General features: G+C 40.7%; 1 protein-coding gene across 2 annotated transcripts in view; it reads right to left on the bottom strand.

Moving 5' to 3' along the window:
* Positions 1-243: 243 nt before the first annotated feature.
* The window catches only part of FBXO11 (F-box protein 11), a 55,816-nt gene continuing 34,965 nt past the window's right edge, over positions 244-21,094 (bottom strand). For both annotated transcript variants that reach the window (XM_026048096.1, XM_026048095.1), the window contains exons 8-23: positions 18,992-19,098; positions 18,787-18,898; positions 14,012-14,118; positions 13,784-13,921; positions 6,822-7,039; positions 6,419-6,504; positions 6,209-6,303; positions 5,058-5,180; positions 4,871-4,956; positions 4,428-4,504; positions 4,169-4,312; positions 3,263-3,373; positions 1,994-2,101; positions 1,213-1,321; positions 986-1,084; positions 244-904 (exon numbers count right to left, since the gene is read on the bottom strand). In XM_026048096.1, the coding sequence (XP_025903881.1) occupies positions 775-904; positions 986-1,084; positions 1,213-1,321; positions 1,994-2,101; positions 3,263-3,373; positions 4,169-4,312; positions 4,428-4,504; positions 4,871-4,956; positions 5,058-5,180; positions 6,209-6,303; positions 6,419-6,504; positions 6,822-7,039; positions 13,784-13,921; positions 14,012-14,118; positions 18,787-18,898; positions 18,992-19,098 (1,850 nt within the window). In that variant the 3' untranslated portion in view covers positions 244-774. The remainder of the gene's footprint in view (positions 905-985; positions 1,085-1,212; positions 1,322-1,993; positions 2,102-3,262; positions 3,374-4,168; positions 4,313-4,427; positions 4,505-4,870; positions 4,957-5,057; positions 5,181-6,208; positions 6,304-6,418; positions 6,505-6,821; positions 7,040-13,783; positions 13,922-14,011; positions 14,119-18,786; positions 18,899-18,991; positions 19,099-21,094) is intronic.

The following is a 21,094-nucleotide window of genomic DNA, read 5'->3' as shown; positions in this document are numbered from 1 at the left end:
TGCATTATAGTCTAGGAAGTCTCATTAAAACACTCGCTTTTTTGTTAGGGTGGTTTGAGTACAGACTACTGCTGGGGCAGGGAAGGAGATTATTCTAACTTCAGAGGACACCAGAAAAATTGCTGGATATAATTTAAGATTAGTGTTTTCTCTTTCATAGAAAGAACGTACATACTGGGACATGAGTACAGTTACAGCAAGTCTAGGTGTGCTAACAAAACAGGACACATTCAAGTACAATAAGATTTTTTTTGCTTGAAATTAGAAACAAACTACATGAGATTAAAGCATTAAAATCATATTTCTCAATCTGAATAAATGTTAAAAAATCAAAAGAAATGCAGAAGTGCTAGCTCACATTTTTTTACCATGTTACAAAAGCAATTGGTACCCATGTCCATAAAGGCAGCAACAAAGAATGCTGCTTGTCTACAGAATAGTACTACTGCAAATTGGACTGCGTTTCAATGCTACTTGTAAAAACACCAGCTTTCAGAAGTTGGTATCTGTACAAAATTGCAGCTTATTTTTCTTCACTTCTGTCCCTTCAAAGTCTTTGTTTACACAGTAATGCTAAAACGCCCAGTTCTGTTATCCTGAGTCAACATATTGCCACTTTCTTTTTTGGTAGGTTGAGCTCCATAGTGTCAACACCTCACATATCCACTTTAATACAGTCTCTTTCTGCAGAAATGGGCCAGTATAACTTCCTCCAAAAAAAAAGTTTTAACAGTTATGATATTAGAATGGCAGGACTTTCTTTCTGAAAGGAATTCAGTTGTGCTGCAATGTATTAGATTCTATAGGTGGAGCAGAGTCATATAGTGTGTCTGTATCATGTGTAGGCTCTCCAGCAAGCGTACAGGGATTGGACAGTGTTCCAGCACCGCAGTCACAGAAAAACCTACGAGGAAAGAGAGTTGTGCTTAGTTGTCCTGCTCAAAGAGCTTCGGTTRGGCTGCCCGACCGCTCCCTGGGAACATACCTATCATGTCTAATGAATTCTACATCATGTCCTTGATGGCACTTCTTAATGCAGTTCACACATATGGCGTTGCGGTCCGTGGTGTTGCAGGTGTGACACCTGAAGCAGAAGGCAGCGCGTTAGGCAGGAACCAAACACGAGCTGAGAAAAGGGCTTGGGGCAAGGGCATTAAAGAAGAGACCTGCATTACAGCAAACCTCGTCAACTGGCAGATGAGAGCTTGTTACCTGTAGAAGTCATGCATCGGGTAGCTGGTGTAACTGGAGATCTTATACAAGCACTGGCCTCTACTGACAGCCTTCTCTATGGCATCTTGATTGTTCATTATTTTGTTATCTAGCGGGGCAACAAAAAACCACAGTATTTAATAAAGATTATTGACCCAAGTGTGATTTAGTTATTTATTAGAATTAGAACCATTATGAACATTTAATTATATACCAGAACTCTAGTTCATCAAATCCTGGATGAAAACATGTGATAAATCAGCGACCTCTCCCATTTCAATCCTCTTTGTGAATTGGTGAGAGATGGTTATTAAAAGCAAACTCTCCTGTCAGGCTTACATTTTCTATCGGAAAAAAGTCTGAAAGTAAAACAGCTAAAAGGCAGGGGGCTGCAGGTCCTTGCCCACAGGGAGCTTTACACCCCACTGAGGGGCACAGCTCTTCACTCTCTGAACAACAAGGCATCTTCCAACACAACTCAAGCTAGAGCTGCAAATGACTGCAACATAGGAGAGCTGATAAAGGAACTTCAATAAGGCAAGGAAACCTTCAGTTCCCTTTGAAAGCTTCTGGCTATTAGTCCAGAAAACTGAAATACTAGTTTTCTTTATTCCCTTTGGCCAAAACCTCCAATTTTAACTCAGCTTAAAAAGTTACCATAACTGAGCCAGAAGTAGAGGGAGTAGGGGAAGATGGGGATGATAAACTCTAGACCACCAAACCCACCACCAAATCAAAAAATTGCACAGTGAGCCCACATAGATGCAGATCTTACACTCACCTTTCATTGTTACATTGACCCCAGATGCTAGAAATAAACCTCCAAACCGGTTGTTAAAAATCTGATTGCCCTCTAATGTTGCAGTTGCATGATTTGTTATTTCAATACCTTTTTTGGGTCAGAGAAATAGGAAAGAGAAAAGAGAACAGAAACAATTAAATTCCTCATTCATTGGGCATTTACACCTCTTGTTAGTTTTAAGCTTTGTTTTAAATATTCAGGGAACAYGTAGAATGACACAGCTATAAATTGCCCTGTAATCTGCTACAAAAGTGCAATTAAGAATACTTGCATTGAATTCTTTCAAAAGCTGCAGCTGGCATGCGTGGTTTCTGGTATTAACAAGCTAGTCCTTTGTCTGATAACGTAGTTCTTCGATAAAACAGTACTTTGATTTTCTAGAGGGATGTGGTTTTGGGGTGTTTAACCTCTCATCTTCATTTATATTTGGAAGTTCCTGTGCACATACCTTCCCCTCTCCTAAAGATCTTTTGAGAGAAGTTTAGGATGGACACCTAACATAATTCATTTACGTTTCAGCTTTTATTATTAACCAGTATCTTCCAAGTCATTTCTCCAGGGCTGCTCTTGACAGCAACCTATCCTTCCCCCCCACCACAYAGAAACTACACCTTTAGAGGCTCTTCTCAGAAAACTTGCTTCTTCTGAAAGAAAGATGGGAGAAAACTCAAGAACGCAGGTTCAGTGCAAATGGAATGGAATGCAAAACTTATGAAAAGTGTGATCATTAAACAATAAATTGCACAAAAATCGCTACTATTTCATTTTTCATCTCTTTTGGAGTCAACAGAGATGCTCATTTCAATAATTTTTCATGTCTGAGAGATGGTTAAATTTGAGATGCAATTCAAATATCCTTAAAACACACACTGTGCTACATTGCCTTGGTTTTAAAACAGGTTCGGTGATAGAAATTCAAACCAGCACCCAGCAGATCAACTAGACAATTTTTTCAATTACTTCTAAAATGAAATTATGAAAAGTACTTCACAGGGAAGGAAAAAAAAAAAAAAAAGCAAAGGCAGAATATGTGCTGTTTCTCAGCAGGATCATAATTCCAATGTTTGCTACAAAGATATTCTGGCTACAATTCTGAATTCTCAAATAAATTCCAGAAGACATTAAAAAACTTCCCAATCTCTGTTACGAATTTCTGAATACTGCTGGACAAAGAAAACTAGAGTTGAGTTATGTGGCAAGCTTTGTCTAAGCTCTAACACTCCAAAATTTCATATGAACAGTACAAACCTGCAGCAAACCCATCAAATATTCTATTTTTCCTTAGCACAGGGTGGCTGTTGGTGCTGATGAGAACACCAGCCTGAGCATTCCTGAAGATATCATTCTCTTCCAGAAGACCTAAGAGAATCAATACAGGACATTTCAGCTGGTTAACATCTCCCCATGCATCCTGTGAAACATTTCACAGAGATCTCACACATCATCCTGTTAATTCTCTCAGCAACAGCACTGAGGCTACCAGCAATAAAAGCATCAAGTCATTCTCGGTGTAAAGATCACTTAAGGGTTATTTTTTTTCATTATGTATAATGTAATTTGGGAATGTACGTACTGTTACAGCAAACCTACAAGCGATCCCTTTAACCCCATTTTATATTTCAAGAAACACCAAGTTTTTGACTTTCCGATTTTGTTTCACAGCACCTGACTAACTACCAAGTATGAGAAGCTGCTTCCAGGATATACAATGATCAGGGAATTTCAAGASAGGGCCATTTTGAAATTTATAGCTATGCAAAAGAACTCTTAAAAATTTGGGTCTTTTCTTAAATCTCTTGACAGCAGCAAAACCTGGAATATTCAGATGCAAGATTTGACTTGAATGACTTGCATTAAGTATTTGTCCTTCAGTTAAATGGCAAAGCTAACAAAAGCGGTCAAGATAAAAGGTCTGTCCTAAGCAGCAATCCAACAGTCTTCTTGGACGAGATTAATTATGTGTGTCCCACAGAGTTCAGTATTACTGATGTAACTGAGGCTAAAAAGCATYAGTGTACATTCATAATAACTATTTTACTACTTCATAAGAGAAGAGSTAGATTTCTAAAGAGCACTTTAAAAAAGACACAGCTTAATCTGAAATTAAACTCTTAGCCAGAGTATTTAGTACACACTAGTAAGGGAAAGGAATACCTCTTCCCCCATTAAATATACAGATGCCGCCATCTCTTCCATCGTGGATTTTGTTTCTTCTTAGCGTGGGATTACTGTCTGTTTTAATCCATACACCAGCCATCGCATTATCAAAAATCTCATTGTCTTCTATAAATCCAAGGCCTAAAATTAAGGGGTGGGGAGGGGGAGGGCAGGAAAAAAAAATCAAAAGGGTAATAAAGGGGAAGCAATAATATTCACAACAAACAGTCTGGATAAATGAGAAAAGCAGACCTACCGGAATTATAAACAAGAATACCACCATTCTGACCTCCCCAGATCTTGTTGCGGCGAATTTTGGGGTTGCTTCCAGTTCTAGAGAGAAACATAAACAAGTGAGTCCGAGAAAGCAGTTCACTATTTCCCAAGGCCAAACATTTAACCCATGTCAGCAGTAAGTGGCCAGAATATCTCACTGCTCGCAAACCTTAATAAAATAGTTCACATCCAGATATGCAGCCAGATTTTTAGCTTTATGCGCTTCTCAATGGCCACATACTCTAGTCAGTATCCAGGCTGTACTGCAAACTACTCCTTGTAAGTTGAAGCTGAGGCTATTCAGACATATCAGATTTCAAAAAAGTTAGTTTTAGAAACAAGACAACAAGAACATTGGAAAAAAAAACAACAAAGGACACGCGAGTTATAACTGCTCAGACATGAAATCAGAAAACACCTTACCTTATTTGAACCCCTGAGTACATGTGATTATAGATGTCATTGTCTTCCAACACACCATGTCCGTTGTCATAAAAATAAACTCCAACCTAACAYGTCAAAATGTAAGTTATCAGTTTCAAAATAGTAATAATAAATTACAAGCTTTCTTCTTTTTGGGCTCCTTTTGAACATGCAAAGCAAAACTCACCTGCTTGCCACTATGTATTCTATTTCTCCTCAGCACTGGAGTGCTTCCTGTTGTCACCCAGACTCCAGCCAAAGTATTGCTGTAAACTTCGTTTTCCTCAATCACACCTTGTCCTTTTTCATGCTAAACAGAAGACAATTTAAGAGTTGAGCAAAATTGTTCAMTGCAATCAGTGTTTGGCTGGCTATACCTTTCCCCCTCTGACACTGTGTTTTTACTATAGAAAAGTATTTCTTATCCATTAAAATAAGCACTGTTTCGCTGCTTTATTAATACTGCATCATGATTTTGAATGTTGGTCAGAAAATCAAGAGCACCCTGCAGGTGAAWGATCAGCGTACAGTTCCCAGCTACACAGAAGCAGTGGGAGGACATCTCTGCCAGTTGCTGCCAGAGGAGAGTGACCTCCCCAGGCATTCACCCGGCTGGCACCCCGTGCCACGTTACTCAGGGCACCAGCACGTTGGTGCACAAAACTAACACAGCACAAGAGTTTTCTCAGACAGGAAGCTGTTATGGTCGGACTTGCACTTGTAGCTCAAGTAAATGGCCCTCTACCTTTGTGGTATGAGCTTAACTTCAGGTAACTTTTGGCAGAGAGATGCCAATCTTTCTCTAAACAAAATCTGCCATGGCTTAAGGCAACCTGACTGTTCCTTCAGCTTAGTTAGCAGAGCCCTCAGCTACACATGCTGAAACCTACACTTTATTCCTCAGTTTTATACAACACAACTGTACAAGTGAGTGCAGCGCATGGCATCCTGGAGGAAAAGAAAATATTTATTGAAGTTAACAATAAATACATAATAATGTCCAAAAGCTCAACAGATTTTTAAATTTAAAATCTTTTAAAAGAATAATTATAAGCTATTTTCAAAGCTAAGATTCTTGTTTCCTTTTTCTGACAAGTGGTGAAATATGCCAGGTATCCCTTTTTTTAAATAAAAACAAAAGTCGCATTTATAAGACTCGTCATTTTTTAAATATTAGCCCCAACTTCAGTGTACTACAATAAACCTATTTTGAAAGAAGAAATTCAGTGTCATCAGCCATTATAAGCATACTCAAACACTCTGTACACACTAAGCACCCTTCCCAACACGCATACGAATACAGCACAGGTCTGTAGGCCTCTTGTGGGTGGTACCTACCACGTAAATCCCACCATGCTGACCATCATGAATCTTGTTGTGTCGAACTATGGGGCAGCTATTTGTTCGAATCTGTATTCCTGCCAAGGCATTACCTGTTAGCAAAAATCATATTTAATGTAACTTATATGTTCATTTTCACATGATATATATAAAAATAATTCACATTTTCAATTGTTCTGAGTTCAAGGTGCAAGTGAATTTGTTTACCATAAATGTCATTTCCTTCAATAAGGCCTCTTCCATCACCAAAGATATAAACACCACCTTGATTCCCATTAAAAATTGCATTGCCCCTATGGAACAAAAACACACAYGTTACAAAGAATCTCACCATACTGTACAGCCSTATACAATCTATGGAGTGCTGAGGAACACATAGATTCTTATTTGAAATGGAATTTAAATGCAGTTCCAAGTTTGTTATTCTGAAAAGTAGACATTTCCCTTGAATACATGCAAGTTAAAAACATAGTTCAGCTGAACACAGATGGCAATCTCATTTTTACATAAAGAGCATTATGCTTTGTTATAAATACATGAATTCAAGTTGCACTTTTCCCCTCCTCATCAAACCTTCTAAATAGCGAAACATGGTCGAGGAAACTGGTACCTTATTGTTGGGTCACTGTTTGAGGTAATCCAAACACCTGCAAAATTGTTTGCATAGATTTTGTTCTCTATGAATTGTCCTCTTCCTTTTTCATGGACGTAGATGCCTCCGGTCTGGCCGTGGTGGATTTCGCAGCGAACGACCGTGGGGTTGGCGTAGGCCTTCACTTCAAAGCCCGCTATCCTGTTCCTGTGTATGTTGCAGCTTTCAAAATACCCCTTAAGACACAAAACATGCAAAGTTTCCTGTAAAAGGCCTTTTTATGTGACGGCAGATCATTCTAAGATGCATTTACCTACTCTCTCTTCCCTCCAAATGGGCAGGTCACTTAAAGTATTGAGAAAATTGATGCAGTACTGACAAAATACCAGTATTTTCTAATTGAATATAGCTAATTGAAACAGCCACTGTATCAAGTCTTTCTCCCAAAACCAAATGCTATGTCAAGAAAGTTGCTTCCCTGCTTTGGATATACACTTCCAAGAAGATTGGACTCCAGGTCTGCTCAGCAGCTCTCCAGCATAAACCTCCTTTTAAGCCCCAAAGCCCAAGTTCCACTATCAAAGTGCAGCGCTAAGGGGAAAACTCTCTGCTCGCTTTCAGACTGGAACAGCAGAAGAACAGAAGTTATTTAAGAAGTGTCCTAAATTTCTTCAAAATGACTGGTCAGAATAAAGGCATTTGAATGTAGGAAAGTTGTAACTTGCTCGGGGCTGAAGAGCATCCTCCTTTCTTTTGGTCTGAGCTGCCAATGATATATATGATTATTATTATTATTATCTATTTTTATTTAATGGGTGCACACTTCCACCTGAACACTACATTAGCAACAGGCCTACAACCAACTGTAAACACATAAAAATACTTTAAAAATAGCATAACTATGAAAAAAAGCCAGGCAGTGATGCCCAGGCATGCTTACTCCTGCTCCTCCTGCTCTGCCCAAAAGCACTTGTGCAGCAGAAAAAGCAACAGATCCACTTGAAAACTAATCCAGCAAACAGGCTGATCTCTGCCCAGGCATTTCTCCAATTCAGTTCATTCCAAGGACCTTTTGTCTAGCTCTATGTGCTCTCCAAAGCCATCTATACAATCAACAATCTACAGGTCAACTACAATTTTAGCAGCATTAGCCCCTTCATGCAAGTAATTGCCTGTTTAAGGAGCTCCTACATCTCCRCAGAGCTAAAACACTCAGCCTGGCCAGAAAGGGGCTAGATGTATCCCACGCACCCAGGGTTCTTAAACACGAGGGGCTCCCCTCCTAGGCACCTGGTCCAAAATACATTTTCTCCTATAGCTACAGTTCTATGCCTAGGAAGAGTCATTTTATTGGAAGAGTACAAAAAAGCACAATGGTTTCTCCTACTGCTACGGGTAACCGGGCTCCCACGTGAATAAAAATTCACGTGATTTCAAACTCGAGGACCTCTGTTCTGGCGTTTACACCCACCACAGAAAAATATGGAAGAAGTTACTGCTTACACTAGCCACTGAGAAAAGGCTCCGCTTTGCTGCTTTCCTATGCACTGCGAGTTGCTGAGAGACTTCAAACATGGTTTAATTACAAAAACAAAACAAAATAAAACAAGAGACAAGGAGGAAATGGAGAGAACATGCACTTCCACTCCGAGGCTTGCAGCCAGGAAGGGCACTGCACTATAACAGGCTCCAAAGAAAACGGACAGCTTGGCTCACCAGGCCCCAGCCTCATGGATAAATAATATTAAGTCAAAAATATTCAAAGAGAATACCTCTTTAAAGTAGTCTGAATATATTTCAGGAATTTAGGACTAAATTTCTTCATAATGAGCCAAAAAAGCTACACAAAACCTGGGAAGGGAATCTAAAAGAGATCTCCTCAGAACTGCACCTTCACACCAACAGGCAGGGCAGTCCTTTAAACTTCTTATCCCAAAAGGGAACAGTGATTTCTCATTTTTCCCTAAAACAAAGCTACAAGTGAAACTTAAGATGGCAATTAAATGCCGTTTAAGCCTCTTAATGGAACATATTATTTCAATTAAGATAATATAACTTAAAATAACAGGCCAACCTGTTCGGAGCAGCTGAGGAGCAGCTGGAGCACAGATCCCTCACCCAAGACCGAGAGAACAGCTACCAAGGTCAGGAAGGCCAGTGCTGCTCTCTGCACAGAGTAATCCCAAGGCTTAGGTTGCCTCCACCCCCTTTTAACTATGATTTTTGAATGTGCTGGGGATTTTGGTACTCTTCTTTGACTCCCTTTGCATACAAGTTATCAAATAACAGTGGAAKAACCTGGAGAATCTGACACGCTGAAGTGTCAAAATTCCTTAAGGAAAAAAGAGCCACTGTGATGGTTAAGGAGGAAGGAACACGTGATGCTTGCAAACAGATTACAATCTTGCTCAAAAATAAAATGCATAAGATTTAAAACTTAAAGCTTAAGATTTCTGAAGCAGAAGCTACTGCTACAGAATTGGAAGCAGGTCTCTCCATCAAATGGACTTAAAGCACTAAGTTGTCCATTAGCAATGGACACAAGATGACAGTTACAACCACCAAAAAAAAAATAAAGCTGCTATACGAGCAGAAAAATTCTGCTGTAACTTATTACACTGACCAGATAAAATAATTGTAAATGAAAAGATACTGTATTAACCCTAATATTTCCACATACCACTGCAGCTTATCAAAAAAAGTTTATGTGATAATGAAGAGATGGGTCCTGTGCAACTAAACAGGTTGAGGAGATTTCTTTACATGAAGATTAATTCTGTAGCTAAATTTATTTTGTATTAAAAAAAAAAAAAAAAAAGAAAGCGACAACATTAGAGAGATGCAGAGTACTTCATCTCTTACCATCTGAAAAATAAACACATTCAAAAAAATTATGAAAATGTGCGAGTTTAAATACCCTGGAACTGTTTATTGAAGCTGGTGTTCCCAAAAGGACAAGAAAAACTACCTACACATCAAGACAGAAAATGTTAACTACTAAAGACTATCTGACTGTATCAGTTTAAACAAACAGCTATAAGCATGACTGATAACAAAAGGACAAAAATCTGCCTCCTAAAGCTGGGAAGGTCCCTGCTTGAAGGCTGATGTTGATGTAAAAATCCAAATGCAGCATAAAGAAAAATAGGTTCTAGATGCTAAACAAACCTTTCTAGCACACAGGAAAAAGAAACTGTTATTGCAGCAAAAGGCCAACTGAGTTTTTGGGTAGTGTATGTATCAACTGGCAGAAGTGTTGTTTATATTCCCCTAACTGTATATACATAACTTTAAAATTTGTAATATTTAAAAGAATGAGCTGCCAACTAGTCATGATTACCCTATTGAGTCACATGCTATTATATTTTTATTCCAGTGAGCGGAAAAAAACCAAAGCAACAGTGCTACATTTCTCATTTGGGAGCAAGGAAAATTAGAGACCGCATGCCCAAACCTCCAATTTATATAAAATTTTAGCAAACTGTACTAAATCGATTTTTTTTTTTTTTTTGCTTGCATACAACTGCTAAATATGATTTATGACAGATGTCTGGCAACTTCTCTCATGCACCTGGCAGGAGAGGCCAATGCAGGACATTGCAATGCAGGGCACTGCCAATGCCATGCTGCATTTTTACTGCCTGCTTGCTAAAGGGTTGGCACAAGCACAAAGGCAAACGTCAGAATATYGCCACTTTTGTAGTAAGAGGACAAGTTTCCACAATTATCAAAACACAGAGAATAGTCTGGGAACACGAAGCTGAAAAACAAAGCACTCTTGAACCCTTCCCAGCCAGCACTCCAGCTCTGCAAACCCACGGGAAAAGAATGTGTAGGGTAGGAATCCGGCACTGGAATGTGCTTTTCCCACTGCAGTGTGCCTCAAGCAATGAAAAATATATATCTATCCAAAAATAACAGAACGGAAGCAAGAGAAAGGTGTAGAAAAAAATCATTAATTTGTTTAAGTATATGTAGGAATTGTAACTGAAAGATACAGTATCACTTGAAGGATATTTATACTTTCCCCATGATGTCATCTCATCAACTCTCTCACTAGTGTGAGAGAGAACAAAGAGGACTTTTTGCCAAAAGTAGACTTTGAGATGAGGGGGAGAGAAAAAAACCTTTCGTAAGGTTTGTAACTAAGAAACCTCTCAATACTGGAGCTGGGACATTCTTGAATATGGTATACTCTATAGTTTGCTCTATTTCTCTTCTTACTAAACAAAATACCTCCTAAAGGCATATAACAGTGACTCTGCTTTTGAGGGGAGTGAAAGTTGTTTTGTAATTCCYATTGTCTTTTTCTTTTTTGGTAACCCAAGTTATCACAAAGACCGCATCAATTCTTCATGTAACATTTCTAAATCTCAGACCACAAGTATAGGACAAGAGAATTAACTCTAATGTCTGCAGCTAAGATAAACACTACTCACACTTTTTTTAATATGCTACTGTTCTTTGCAATAAAAAAGGAAGAAATTCTCTGTACTGTTTTGCTTGTGATATCACATTGGTTACAGTACTAGAACACAGAATAACCGAGATACAGACTCAGAATAGCCTTTCTACCTGTAAGAAAACGAATCAAATACACTTCCAATTTCAAATGAGTCAAACAAATGCAGCCAGGTTCTATTCTTCCTTAATATTACATACTAATGTACATAATATTTTAATACTTCAGCCAGAAGTGGCTCCTAGCCAGGCTTTCCAGTGAGCCCTGCGCCCAAGCCTCCCTTCCATGGGTGACTGAAGCTGCTCCTTTGCCAGCTTCACCTCACTAACATTTCAGACCCTGCCCAGCCTTGCAGGGATGTATGTAGGTATGTATGTATGTATGTACGTACGTAGGCACTGAAGCAGACTCGCAGCGTGGATCCACACAGCGCAGATCCACGGCCTGCACGAGGCCCGGGCGCCCTCCATCCCCGAGGCAGCGTGGGAAGGAGACACAACCTCCCCGCTGGCCACCACCCCCTGCAAAGCTCCAAGCGACTATTCCGCATCCTACGTCTCCGTCAGTTTACATCGAAACCAGGACACTGCAAATCCATCAAGGGTGACTGGTAGCGCATGGCTCCTTCACAGCCTGCCCCCCAGAAGCCTGAAGGTGCTGAACAAACCCCAAATACAGGATCTCCTAGTAACAACCAACCACTTTGGGGTTAGACTTAAATCAACAAGAACACCACTCTGATGGGAACAAAACGTTCCTCCTAACGAGGAGGGGTATAGAATAGCACAGAAAAACCTCATGTACAATTTCAGCAGGAAGAATAACACAATAGAGTGCCTGAGTTGATAAAAAAGATGAACAGGGTGGGGAGTGAGAAGAGAACATCAAGAGGTTACACACAAGGAGGAACATGGAAGGACTAGGGGATCCCAAGGTTAGCAGGCGAAGTGAGAAAATAAAGTGAGAAAAGGGAGGTCCAGGCTACATCCGAGCTATGTTTGCAAAAGTGAGACTTTTGCAAAGCTCCCTACTAGCCAGCCAAAACCATGAGCTTCAACRCTTGCATTTTCCCAAGTTTTGTTTTGCCTTCTCAGGGCAAGGTCCATCACCAAACCTACCGCACGATGACAGAAGACAATTGCTTACAGAGAACTTGCTGATAGYATCACATGAAACCAAGTTACAGGTTTTTAATTGACGAACAGGCCTAACACACATGTGGCCATAGCTAGTGAAGAAACCTGTAGGGTAGTAAGGTCAGGAAAAGGGACACGCAAAGGTGTCCCCGTAGTGCATCAAGGGGACGTGGGCTTTGGCTGGCCTCATTCCTGAGCAGCTTTCTGGGATCAAGCTTGTTACAGTGAGACTTTTATTAAAATAACTGCACAGCAACAAAGTAAAGGCTCCTATTCAACTATAGGAATTTTAAAAAAGAAGGCCCAGAGCACCTGGCTTTATGACTTAGCCCAAGTTACATGTGATTCTTTCAGACTAAGAGCCAACTCCTACAGCAAGATCATCAAAATCTGTCGTGCCCTTTTGAAGGCAGGAGGCAATCCAAAGGCTTATTGGTTTTAAGCACCAATTTTTACTCCATTAAATCTGAAAATGAGTAATACTAAAACCTCAGTAGCCTTTATGCAGCTTGACCTTTAATTTATCATAGTTTGATCACATTTTGCATTTGCGAGGTTCCTAACTACAGCAAAGGAGCGGATGGAAGGAAACTTTTSGTTTTCTCAGCTGGGTGGGGAGAACTGAGACTTTGGCACTCAAGCAGGCAAAAACAATGGTCTGGCACTGGGTGGAAGACATGCAGAATATTTCGCTAAAACTAATCAGCAAATAATCTTTTATTTCAGTGACAAAAGATTTTTTTTKGTTTCAAGGGCCATTCACACTCATTACAGCATTAGTTTACATGTACTCAGCAAAGCACTTTCAACTCACAGAAACAGACATTATGATGAAAGAAGGCTTAAACTTCTAAGCAAAATACAGTGTTAGGATTCCATAATTAACTCCATGTTAAAAAAAAAAAAAAAAGTCACCTTCCCAAGGAAGGTGGCCATACCCTGTTTATGAGATGCAACATTGAAATGAAACTAAGTCTCCATGAAATGTTTTGTTAAATTTTCAAATCTTACAGGCACCTTGATAAAGGTGCAGAATCCTACACAAAACTTTATTTTCTGCTTTAAAAAAAAAAGTGAAGGTACAGTATAACTGTAAGCCTCCCATTTATTTCCTATTTCAAGAGTTATTTTATCACTGCAATATAATTCAATGTAACAGGCTGTCAATCAACTGCAGAAAGCTTGCTTAAACCTTTTTCAGCTAAACTTGTCTTTAACTCAAGTGAAATTGCCCACAGAAGGATAAGAGAGGAAACACTAAGTATTTAAAATATCTGTGCTGAGTAAAGACCTGATTTTTAAACATTTCAGTGAGAGACAGTAAACTGTGTTCAGCAATGTACCATATAACGTTCATTCCTCAAAGAAAATATATACATTACCATGCCATGGTCAAAAGTGAAAACGCCGACGTCACGTCCATGGTGAATGTGATTCCGTCTGATAATGGGATTTCCATGGTTTTTAACCCAAATCCCTGCTAATGCATTATTGGAGATCTCATTGTCCTCATATATTCCCTAGGAAATGAAGGAGTTAGTTAAGAGGGCGATCAGTAATAGAAGACATTTATTTACCAAATAAAGAAACCAATATAGAAAATAGAGTACCTGTGCATGGTCTGTAATATAGAGTCCAACGTTTTCACAGTCGCTGATGTTACAGTGTTTAATAGTAGGACAAGCTCCCTGGCCACTAACACATACTGCAGAGCCAACTGGAAGAAAACAGTACAGTTACCATAGCTTCAAAGCACAGAGTGTTTATAAATAGTCTGGCAGTGCTCTCGCAAGAGAAGTCAGTGTGAACTGGTATTCAGAAAAGATTTGGTGTGCACAGTGCCAAAGCACTGCAAACCAAAGCCAGAAAAACACGAATGTCATCATTCTGTAGATGCTACCCTCTTCCAGGGTTACACAGCTACATATAGCTGCCAGAGCAGGCAACAGTTTGTACAATAATTTATGTTTATGAACATTTTTGCTCATTTATTTCTCTGCATTAGGCAAACTATAGTTACAATTCATAGCAAGCAAATGATAACAAAAATATAACAGAATCCTATACTATATTATTGTCTAACTTCTTTAAACTATTCATAATCCAACCCTTCAAAGGGACCCAACAAATAATTTTACAGCATTCCAGAACAAAGACTTACTAACTAAAGATAAGCAGAAGATTAATAGCATGACTCAAAAAAATTCACACCAGAAATCCATAGGCCTTTTGCTGGCTAAATTATAAAGCTCCTGGCTGTAATTCTCTCGCATGATTCAGCTATTACACTATCCCCCTCCTCCAAGCCCTCCAGGCAGTTCTGATGAAGACCTGAATGGCTCGAGTCAGATGAGCTCAGCACTGTGAACTGCAGGGCAGAATGAAAGCATGATAGTCTCTGCCCACTAAAACCAACAGCAGAAGCCCCAAAACTCAGAACGGCCAAGTTTCATCTCAAGGACACTGGGACTATGTTAAAAACCCCTTCCTTTCGATTATGCACCACTAAATAATCAAGCTGGGCCTACAGGCCCATTACTAAGATTTCATATCACCTTCAAGCATACTACCACCTGGACTACATCTTAATAATCTAGATTCATTCATGGAGAGTTTTCCTATTTAAACCTCAAGAAACCATTTCCATTGTCTCATCTGACCTTATGAATAAAAGAAGCCATAAGAAATCCCTGAATTAATTCTGCTTCAGTTCCACTAGCAAGGACTTCACCATATATCTTCTAGAAACAATTTGATTTAACGATTTCCAATAGCTAAGGAACTACCATAAAGCTTGTTAAAAGGTGTTTACACTGCTAATTGACATGTTAGTTTCTCATACAAGTTTCCTTAGTCTCAGGATACTACTCGTGTATGCTACACCCACAGCATATACTCCTCTAATTCAAGTTACCTCTTCTGTCTTCTCTTTGGAAACTTTACAAGCTGTGGAACATTTTTCATCAGCAATCAAGTTTTCCATTTTGTCCCGCATGGCTTTTCACTGTCCTCCTTCTAWGCTCATATCATACTGCTCTAAACCATGGACACCAGGAGAGAGCACTTTATTCTAAGGCAGGACTAAGCAGAGGAGTCACACAGCCTCCCCCATCTGCTCAGTGTTCCCACGGGTTCACCTCAGGGCCACGTTAGTTCTCGTGGCCACACGATCACGTAAGGGCTCACAGCGCTGAGCACCTACAGTGACTTTTCCCAGCAACGCAGCTTCCTATCACAGGAGGTCACCAAGCACACAGAGCTCTGGTGCCTCCTTGCGTAACGCTGCACTTGTCCATACCAAAGCGGCCGTTCACCAGGATCCACCTTCCAAGAAGGATAGGACACCTCATCCTCTTGGCTATTTACAAATACCCGTTTCTTAATCATCTAAGAATTTCATCAATATGCGCTTTATTTCTTCTCTGCAAGTCATGGATAGTGCTGAAGTGACTTAAGAGTCAAAAAGTGATCTGTGAAATACTCTGCCACAAACAAAACCATTCAAAACTAAGCTGCAAGTTATTTCTGTTAATTCTGTAATATTCTAGTACCTTAATCAAGGCACTGGAGTGCCAAGTCAAATGTCCTTCAAGGACAATTACACTTAATTATACTAGGCATGTTACCTTTATTACTCAAATAAGGTCATCAAAAGTGCTAACTGAAATGCAACCCTTACAACTTGCTATAAATACCCATTGATTCTAGTTCCTGACTGCTCAAACTCCTGCATTCGCTACCTCCTCATTCCAGGCAGGATCGATGGGCTGCGCTAGCTGCCATACCTCATCTTGCCTAGTCATCCCCCAGCCCTGCTCTCATCCAGGTTTCGAGTTACTGCTGATATATAGTAATAGAGGCCAGAAGATTTCTTGGCCGCTTCTTTTTAAACTCTTGCATGATTTTAGAATGTCTATTTTTACAGCTGTTTAACCTCATCCACAGTTACTGGCAGAGCAGAATGTATTTCATTATCCCTCCAGGGTAGGAACACATTTATCATTCCTGCCTATTCTCATTAAATATGGAACAAAAATTACACAACACTTTGCCATTCAAATTCCTCCATATCTGTGATGAATAAGTATCACTGCTAAAACTCCCTTTGTTCCCAAAGTCCCATAGTCACTGTCTCTTCTCGTTAGAGATCAGAGCTTGTCTTTGGTTTTCAGGGTCTATTTTGAGGGGAGTGGGGGGCCCAGTTCCCACAGCTTCATACAAGCCCCAACTTCTGATTCATACTAACCTACACCATCTCAGTTACTACACTGCACAATGGTTTTCATTCCCCTTTCCTCTCCTTCCTTTTGATTCAGGAACCATAAACTTTTGGGAACCCAGCAGGATGTTCAAAAAAAAGTACCTTTATCATTACCAGTGTTTTTGTTTTATTTATTCCAACTCACGTGACTGCATTTTTTTGTTGTGTGAAACTAGTCCTTCTAAAGTATCAAATACACACTACCGGTGTGGGCTTTATTTTGTTTACGCAGAATGATTGCACACACTTAAGCAATATGGGGAAGAAAAGAAAAAAGCCACCCACACACATTGCCGTCAGCTTCTAGCAAGGTGAAGACTAATCCAGATTTCCTGTATGATGGATGCAAGAGAACATCTAGAGTCAGAGGCCTGCCATTTATATTTTATTTTACAATTTCATAGGTGCTTTGGAGTGGTAGCAAGAGACCTCCAGCCTACATCACTCGCACAGCTCCCACCTTTACGCAGTGCATACAGTAAGAACTTTACATATGACATATTAAAGGCATAAGCTTTAATGTAATGAGGATGTCTACGGAGAGGCTATCAGCCATGTGCTAAGAGTGATTCTGAATGTTCATGGATCAATGTCCCAGCGAGGTCAGTGGCTGGGAAACAGCAAAGCCCTTTTCTGGCAGATCGCCAGACTTCCTTCCTTTCTGCCCACACTCAGTGCTTCCTGGGGAAGGGATACTAAGGCTTGCTAGGACTAAAGAGTCAATAAAAAAATCAATAATTGATACATGTTGGTTGTGCAGCCTACCTATAGCCTCAAAATTGATCAGGAATTTTGACTTGGAAGCAGAGAGAAACAAAAATATAGTGCAGAAAAAAACCCCAGATATCCAGAGGATTAAAGAGGGCAAGAGCCTGCAATTCTCTGATCAAAATCGATATTTGATAGAGAGTTTTAACCATGGAAATCAAAGCCTAAGTTTGTTTTCCCAGTACGTAGCACAAAAAGAGAGGAAAAAAGACACCGGGAACAGCTAGCTGCCTTTTGTTCCCTTTAACATCTCTGTGCCAGCCAATCCCTCTCCAACAAAACTAGGATGGAGGAGATGAGAAGGCTCCAGCTGCCATGACCAAAAGTGAAATAATGTTTCAGTCTGAACTCGCCAAGAGCGAGCACGTCTTCTGCCCTAAGATGCGGACAAGGAATGTTTACTCTCCCTATTACAGGGCTCTCTGAAGTATGTCCTTCCATATAATTCCTAGCAGAAAAGAATAGTTTCTATGTCTAGGTGAAGATCTTCCTTTTTTCCTTGCCTGTAGGCTGAGCTAAGCAACCATTATGCACAGCCTGCTGTATAAAACTATTCCATTTCACAGCTGAATTTAGATATGTGAAGTTTGTGTTACGATTCCCATGCACAGACCGAGAATTTTAGTTTTCCTCGGCCTCCCCTTCCTGATGCTTCATTTCATCTGTTCATTTTCAAATGCTTCAAAATTGCCACACCTCCAGTGCTTGTGAATTGCCAGTATTTCCTTTTTGTTTCTACTTCTGATCCTTCTTCCTGAATTCCAACTGCTGCAGTTTCCCAAGTCAGGTGGTATAAACATTCACTCTGCTGGTGAAACGAGCGTCCAGTCTTCCACACCGTGCACTTTTTCTGCATCTATAACTAACTCCTCTGTCTACAGAAGTTTTTCACTCTTGACAGAAAGTGAATTTGGCTGATTAGCTACAGCTCAACTGCATCCACACCATCTCCCCTGACACACATAGCACTGAATCTACATTTACCCCCTTTTCACGTATCCTCTGCTAGGTATGACTTAATGTACACACACACACATCCCCGCCTCGCCCAAGAAACAGATGCATATTTTATAGAATTGCATTCCTGTCATTTATCAGGTTTGCAAGTCCAGAGAGTTCAGACTGATTCAAATAGAAGACTAAGACATAATCACACTGATCTTCGACACAAGGAGATCACTGCAATAATGCCATTTCAAGGMGGTAAGGCTTACAGATCCATGTTAAACACTTGCATCAAAAAAGGAAACATGGGAACAGTGACCATAACCAATTTTTGTGCTGCCTCCATGTTCCAGGTTAAATCAGCCTGTTTTAAACACGGTGTTAGTTTTAAGCAATAAAAAACCCACTAACCCGTACAAGTACTTCGAATAATACAGTGATCTATAATTGGACTGCAGTTCACGGTAATCTCTAAGCAGTGGTGTGCGTTGTGGTGCTGAGCAGATTTGTCATCAGGATTGAACTGAAAAAAAGAACACAAAATAAAATTGTAATATCTCATTGCAGAGGCATGAAGAAAAACATTAAAAGTCCCGCTCATGTTTGAGACTCTTACCCTGATTGTCATATATCCAACATAAGCATCTTCAGAGCCCTCCATAAAAACGAAGGTAGAATCTCTAGTGTTTTCTATTATGACTTTATCTGCTACTTTTCCAGGTGCTGTAAACAAACAAAAAATTAATCTCAGCTTGTGTCAGTGAAAACTCCTCAGCCTTACAGGATTCTTTTCAAAGCACCACCAACAGAAAACAAAGAKGTTTCTCAGCATGTTAAAAAAGTCTTGAAAGAATCTTAAATGCAGAGGCAATCATAGAAACTAATCTTTACCTAATACAAACTTGAACCAGTTTAATATCTAGTACCATGAGTGGGTCTGTTGCAGCACTCACTTTTCTGGCTTTCTCATTCCAGCTTTTAGGAAAATGGTTGCCCCATTACAGCAAACTACAAACTGAAAATCCCTGAAAGAAAACAATAGCTAAAAAATATCTGCTGCATTTCTAAACCCAAATTAAAGAAACAGTCTAACAAATCTGGCTTCCAGTCTAGCAGCACTTGTAATTCTATTACGCAGTACAGTTTATTTTGGTATTCAAAACCCTTTTATCAAAGCCAAACACATACATTCCAGCACCTATTTGAACCAACTTAAACATCTCCTCAGTAATCTGCTCATGACCTGGGAGTGACCTCCCCACATGCTCCAGCAGAAGATTCCGAGTCTTGCAGCAATATCCTCACTACTGTTTACAAGGCGGACTTGCAGAATCAAAACTGAGCTATGCTTTTGGAAGCCTTCACCGTGCTCATTCAACAGGCTAGTTTAGTAATTCCTACAGTCTGCAGTTTGAGCTCCCGTGTGAACAGCCTTTATCCTGGATCCGGGGGCCGCGGGAGGCAGCAGAGGGAGCACAGGGTGACACGGGCCCAGCCTGGCTGAGGACGCAGCCGCCCYGCGGCGCCCAGCCCGGCCACCCGATCCCAACCGGGGCATTAAATATGCAGGCCAGCGGCAGCCCTCCTCACTGCATGAAACAAAGATTCAAGTTTCATATACGACAGCAGATCAAACGATCCKACTGCAGCTCTAAACCTCTCGGAGCTCTGTAGCAGGAGCCCAGACGTGCCAGCTATTTCCCCCAACTCCTGTATTTTGTTGCAGGGCCAACGCAGAGGGTTTCTCCCCAGCAGAGCTTTCCTGCTGGTGGACGCCAGCGCGGACAASGTTGTGTCCTGCTCCGTATCGTGCAGGCAGAGAGGTGCCAGCCAGGGGGGAGCACCAGCCACATCAGCACCCAGCTTGTTCTCACCATCTGGAAGCCAGATCTTTGCTGCCRTTACTGCAAAGCTGCTAATATTTTGAGGTAGTCTAGCTCTTCCTCCTATCACTACTCCCTTAGTACTGGGCAGTAATTTAAAGCCTTTGAAAAGGATTTGTATCATTGTTAAAAAATATTCAAACTTACTTCCACTGCCCAGTAACATCTGTACCCAATTTATTGTTTTTCTCCTCGGTACAAATGCCACTGGCATCACACAGCAGCATCCCTGAGCACCCTGGCAGCCTGCAGTGCCACAGCTGAACAAATCCAGGAAGCGAACGGAGCCCCGTGGGAAAGRCGGGGGGTTGCAGGCTGGTCGGAGCGCGTGTGCTCGGAGCAGGAGGCAGGTGGGACTGGCACCTCACGCCAGATGGTCTTTCCCAACGCCCAAGAGGAACAGCTCTACCTGGGGAGTTGTGCTCMGAGGCATTTGCCAGGCATTTGTACAATATTCCCCACAGGTTTCGCTTTCCTTTCAGCCCTAACGTTACATCATGGGCCTCAGTTTGGGAGGTCCCGAAAGAGCCATTATAGAATTAGCAAGATCAGAGCCTTTGGGGGAAAATTCAGATTTCTTTCTCCAGAAAAAGCTGGAAAGGCCTCAGCACTTGCTCAAGCACCGGCTGCACTGCAAACGCATCAGGGGCTTCCTGCAGCATCCAACTCGATGGCTGSAGCAGAACCACTCACCTGCCTCCACCTCAGCTTCTGACCTTACCTAGTCCCCTGGGTAAGGGCCCCCCCTCTTACTTAGCCTGCAACATACAACACATTACTCAAAGGGGAAAGTGAAAAAAAAAAAAAGGATTTTATAACTAAGCAAAAAACACAGG

The sequence above is a fragment of the Nothoprocta perdicaria genome, unplaced genomic scaffold (assembly GCF_003342845.1).
Source record: "Nothoprocta perdicaria isolate Ctin4 unplaced genomic scaffold, notPer1 scaffold_51, whole genome shotgun sequence".
NCBI classification, from domain to species: domain Eukaryota; kingdom Metazoa; phylum Chordata; class Aves; order Tinamiformes; family Tinamidae; genus Nothoprocta; species Nothoprocta perdicaria.
The sequence above is the reverse complement of the archived record's forward strand: the minus strand, read 5'-3'. Positions and strand labels throughout refer to the sequence as shown.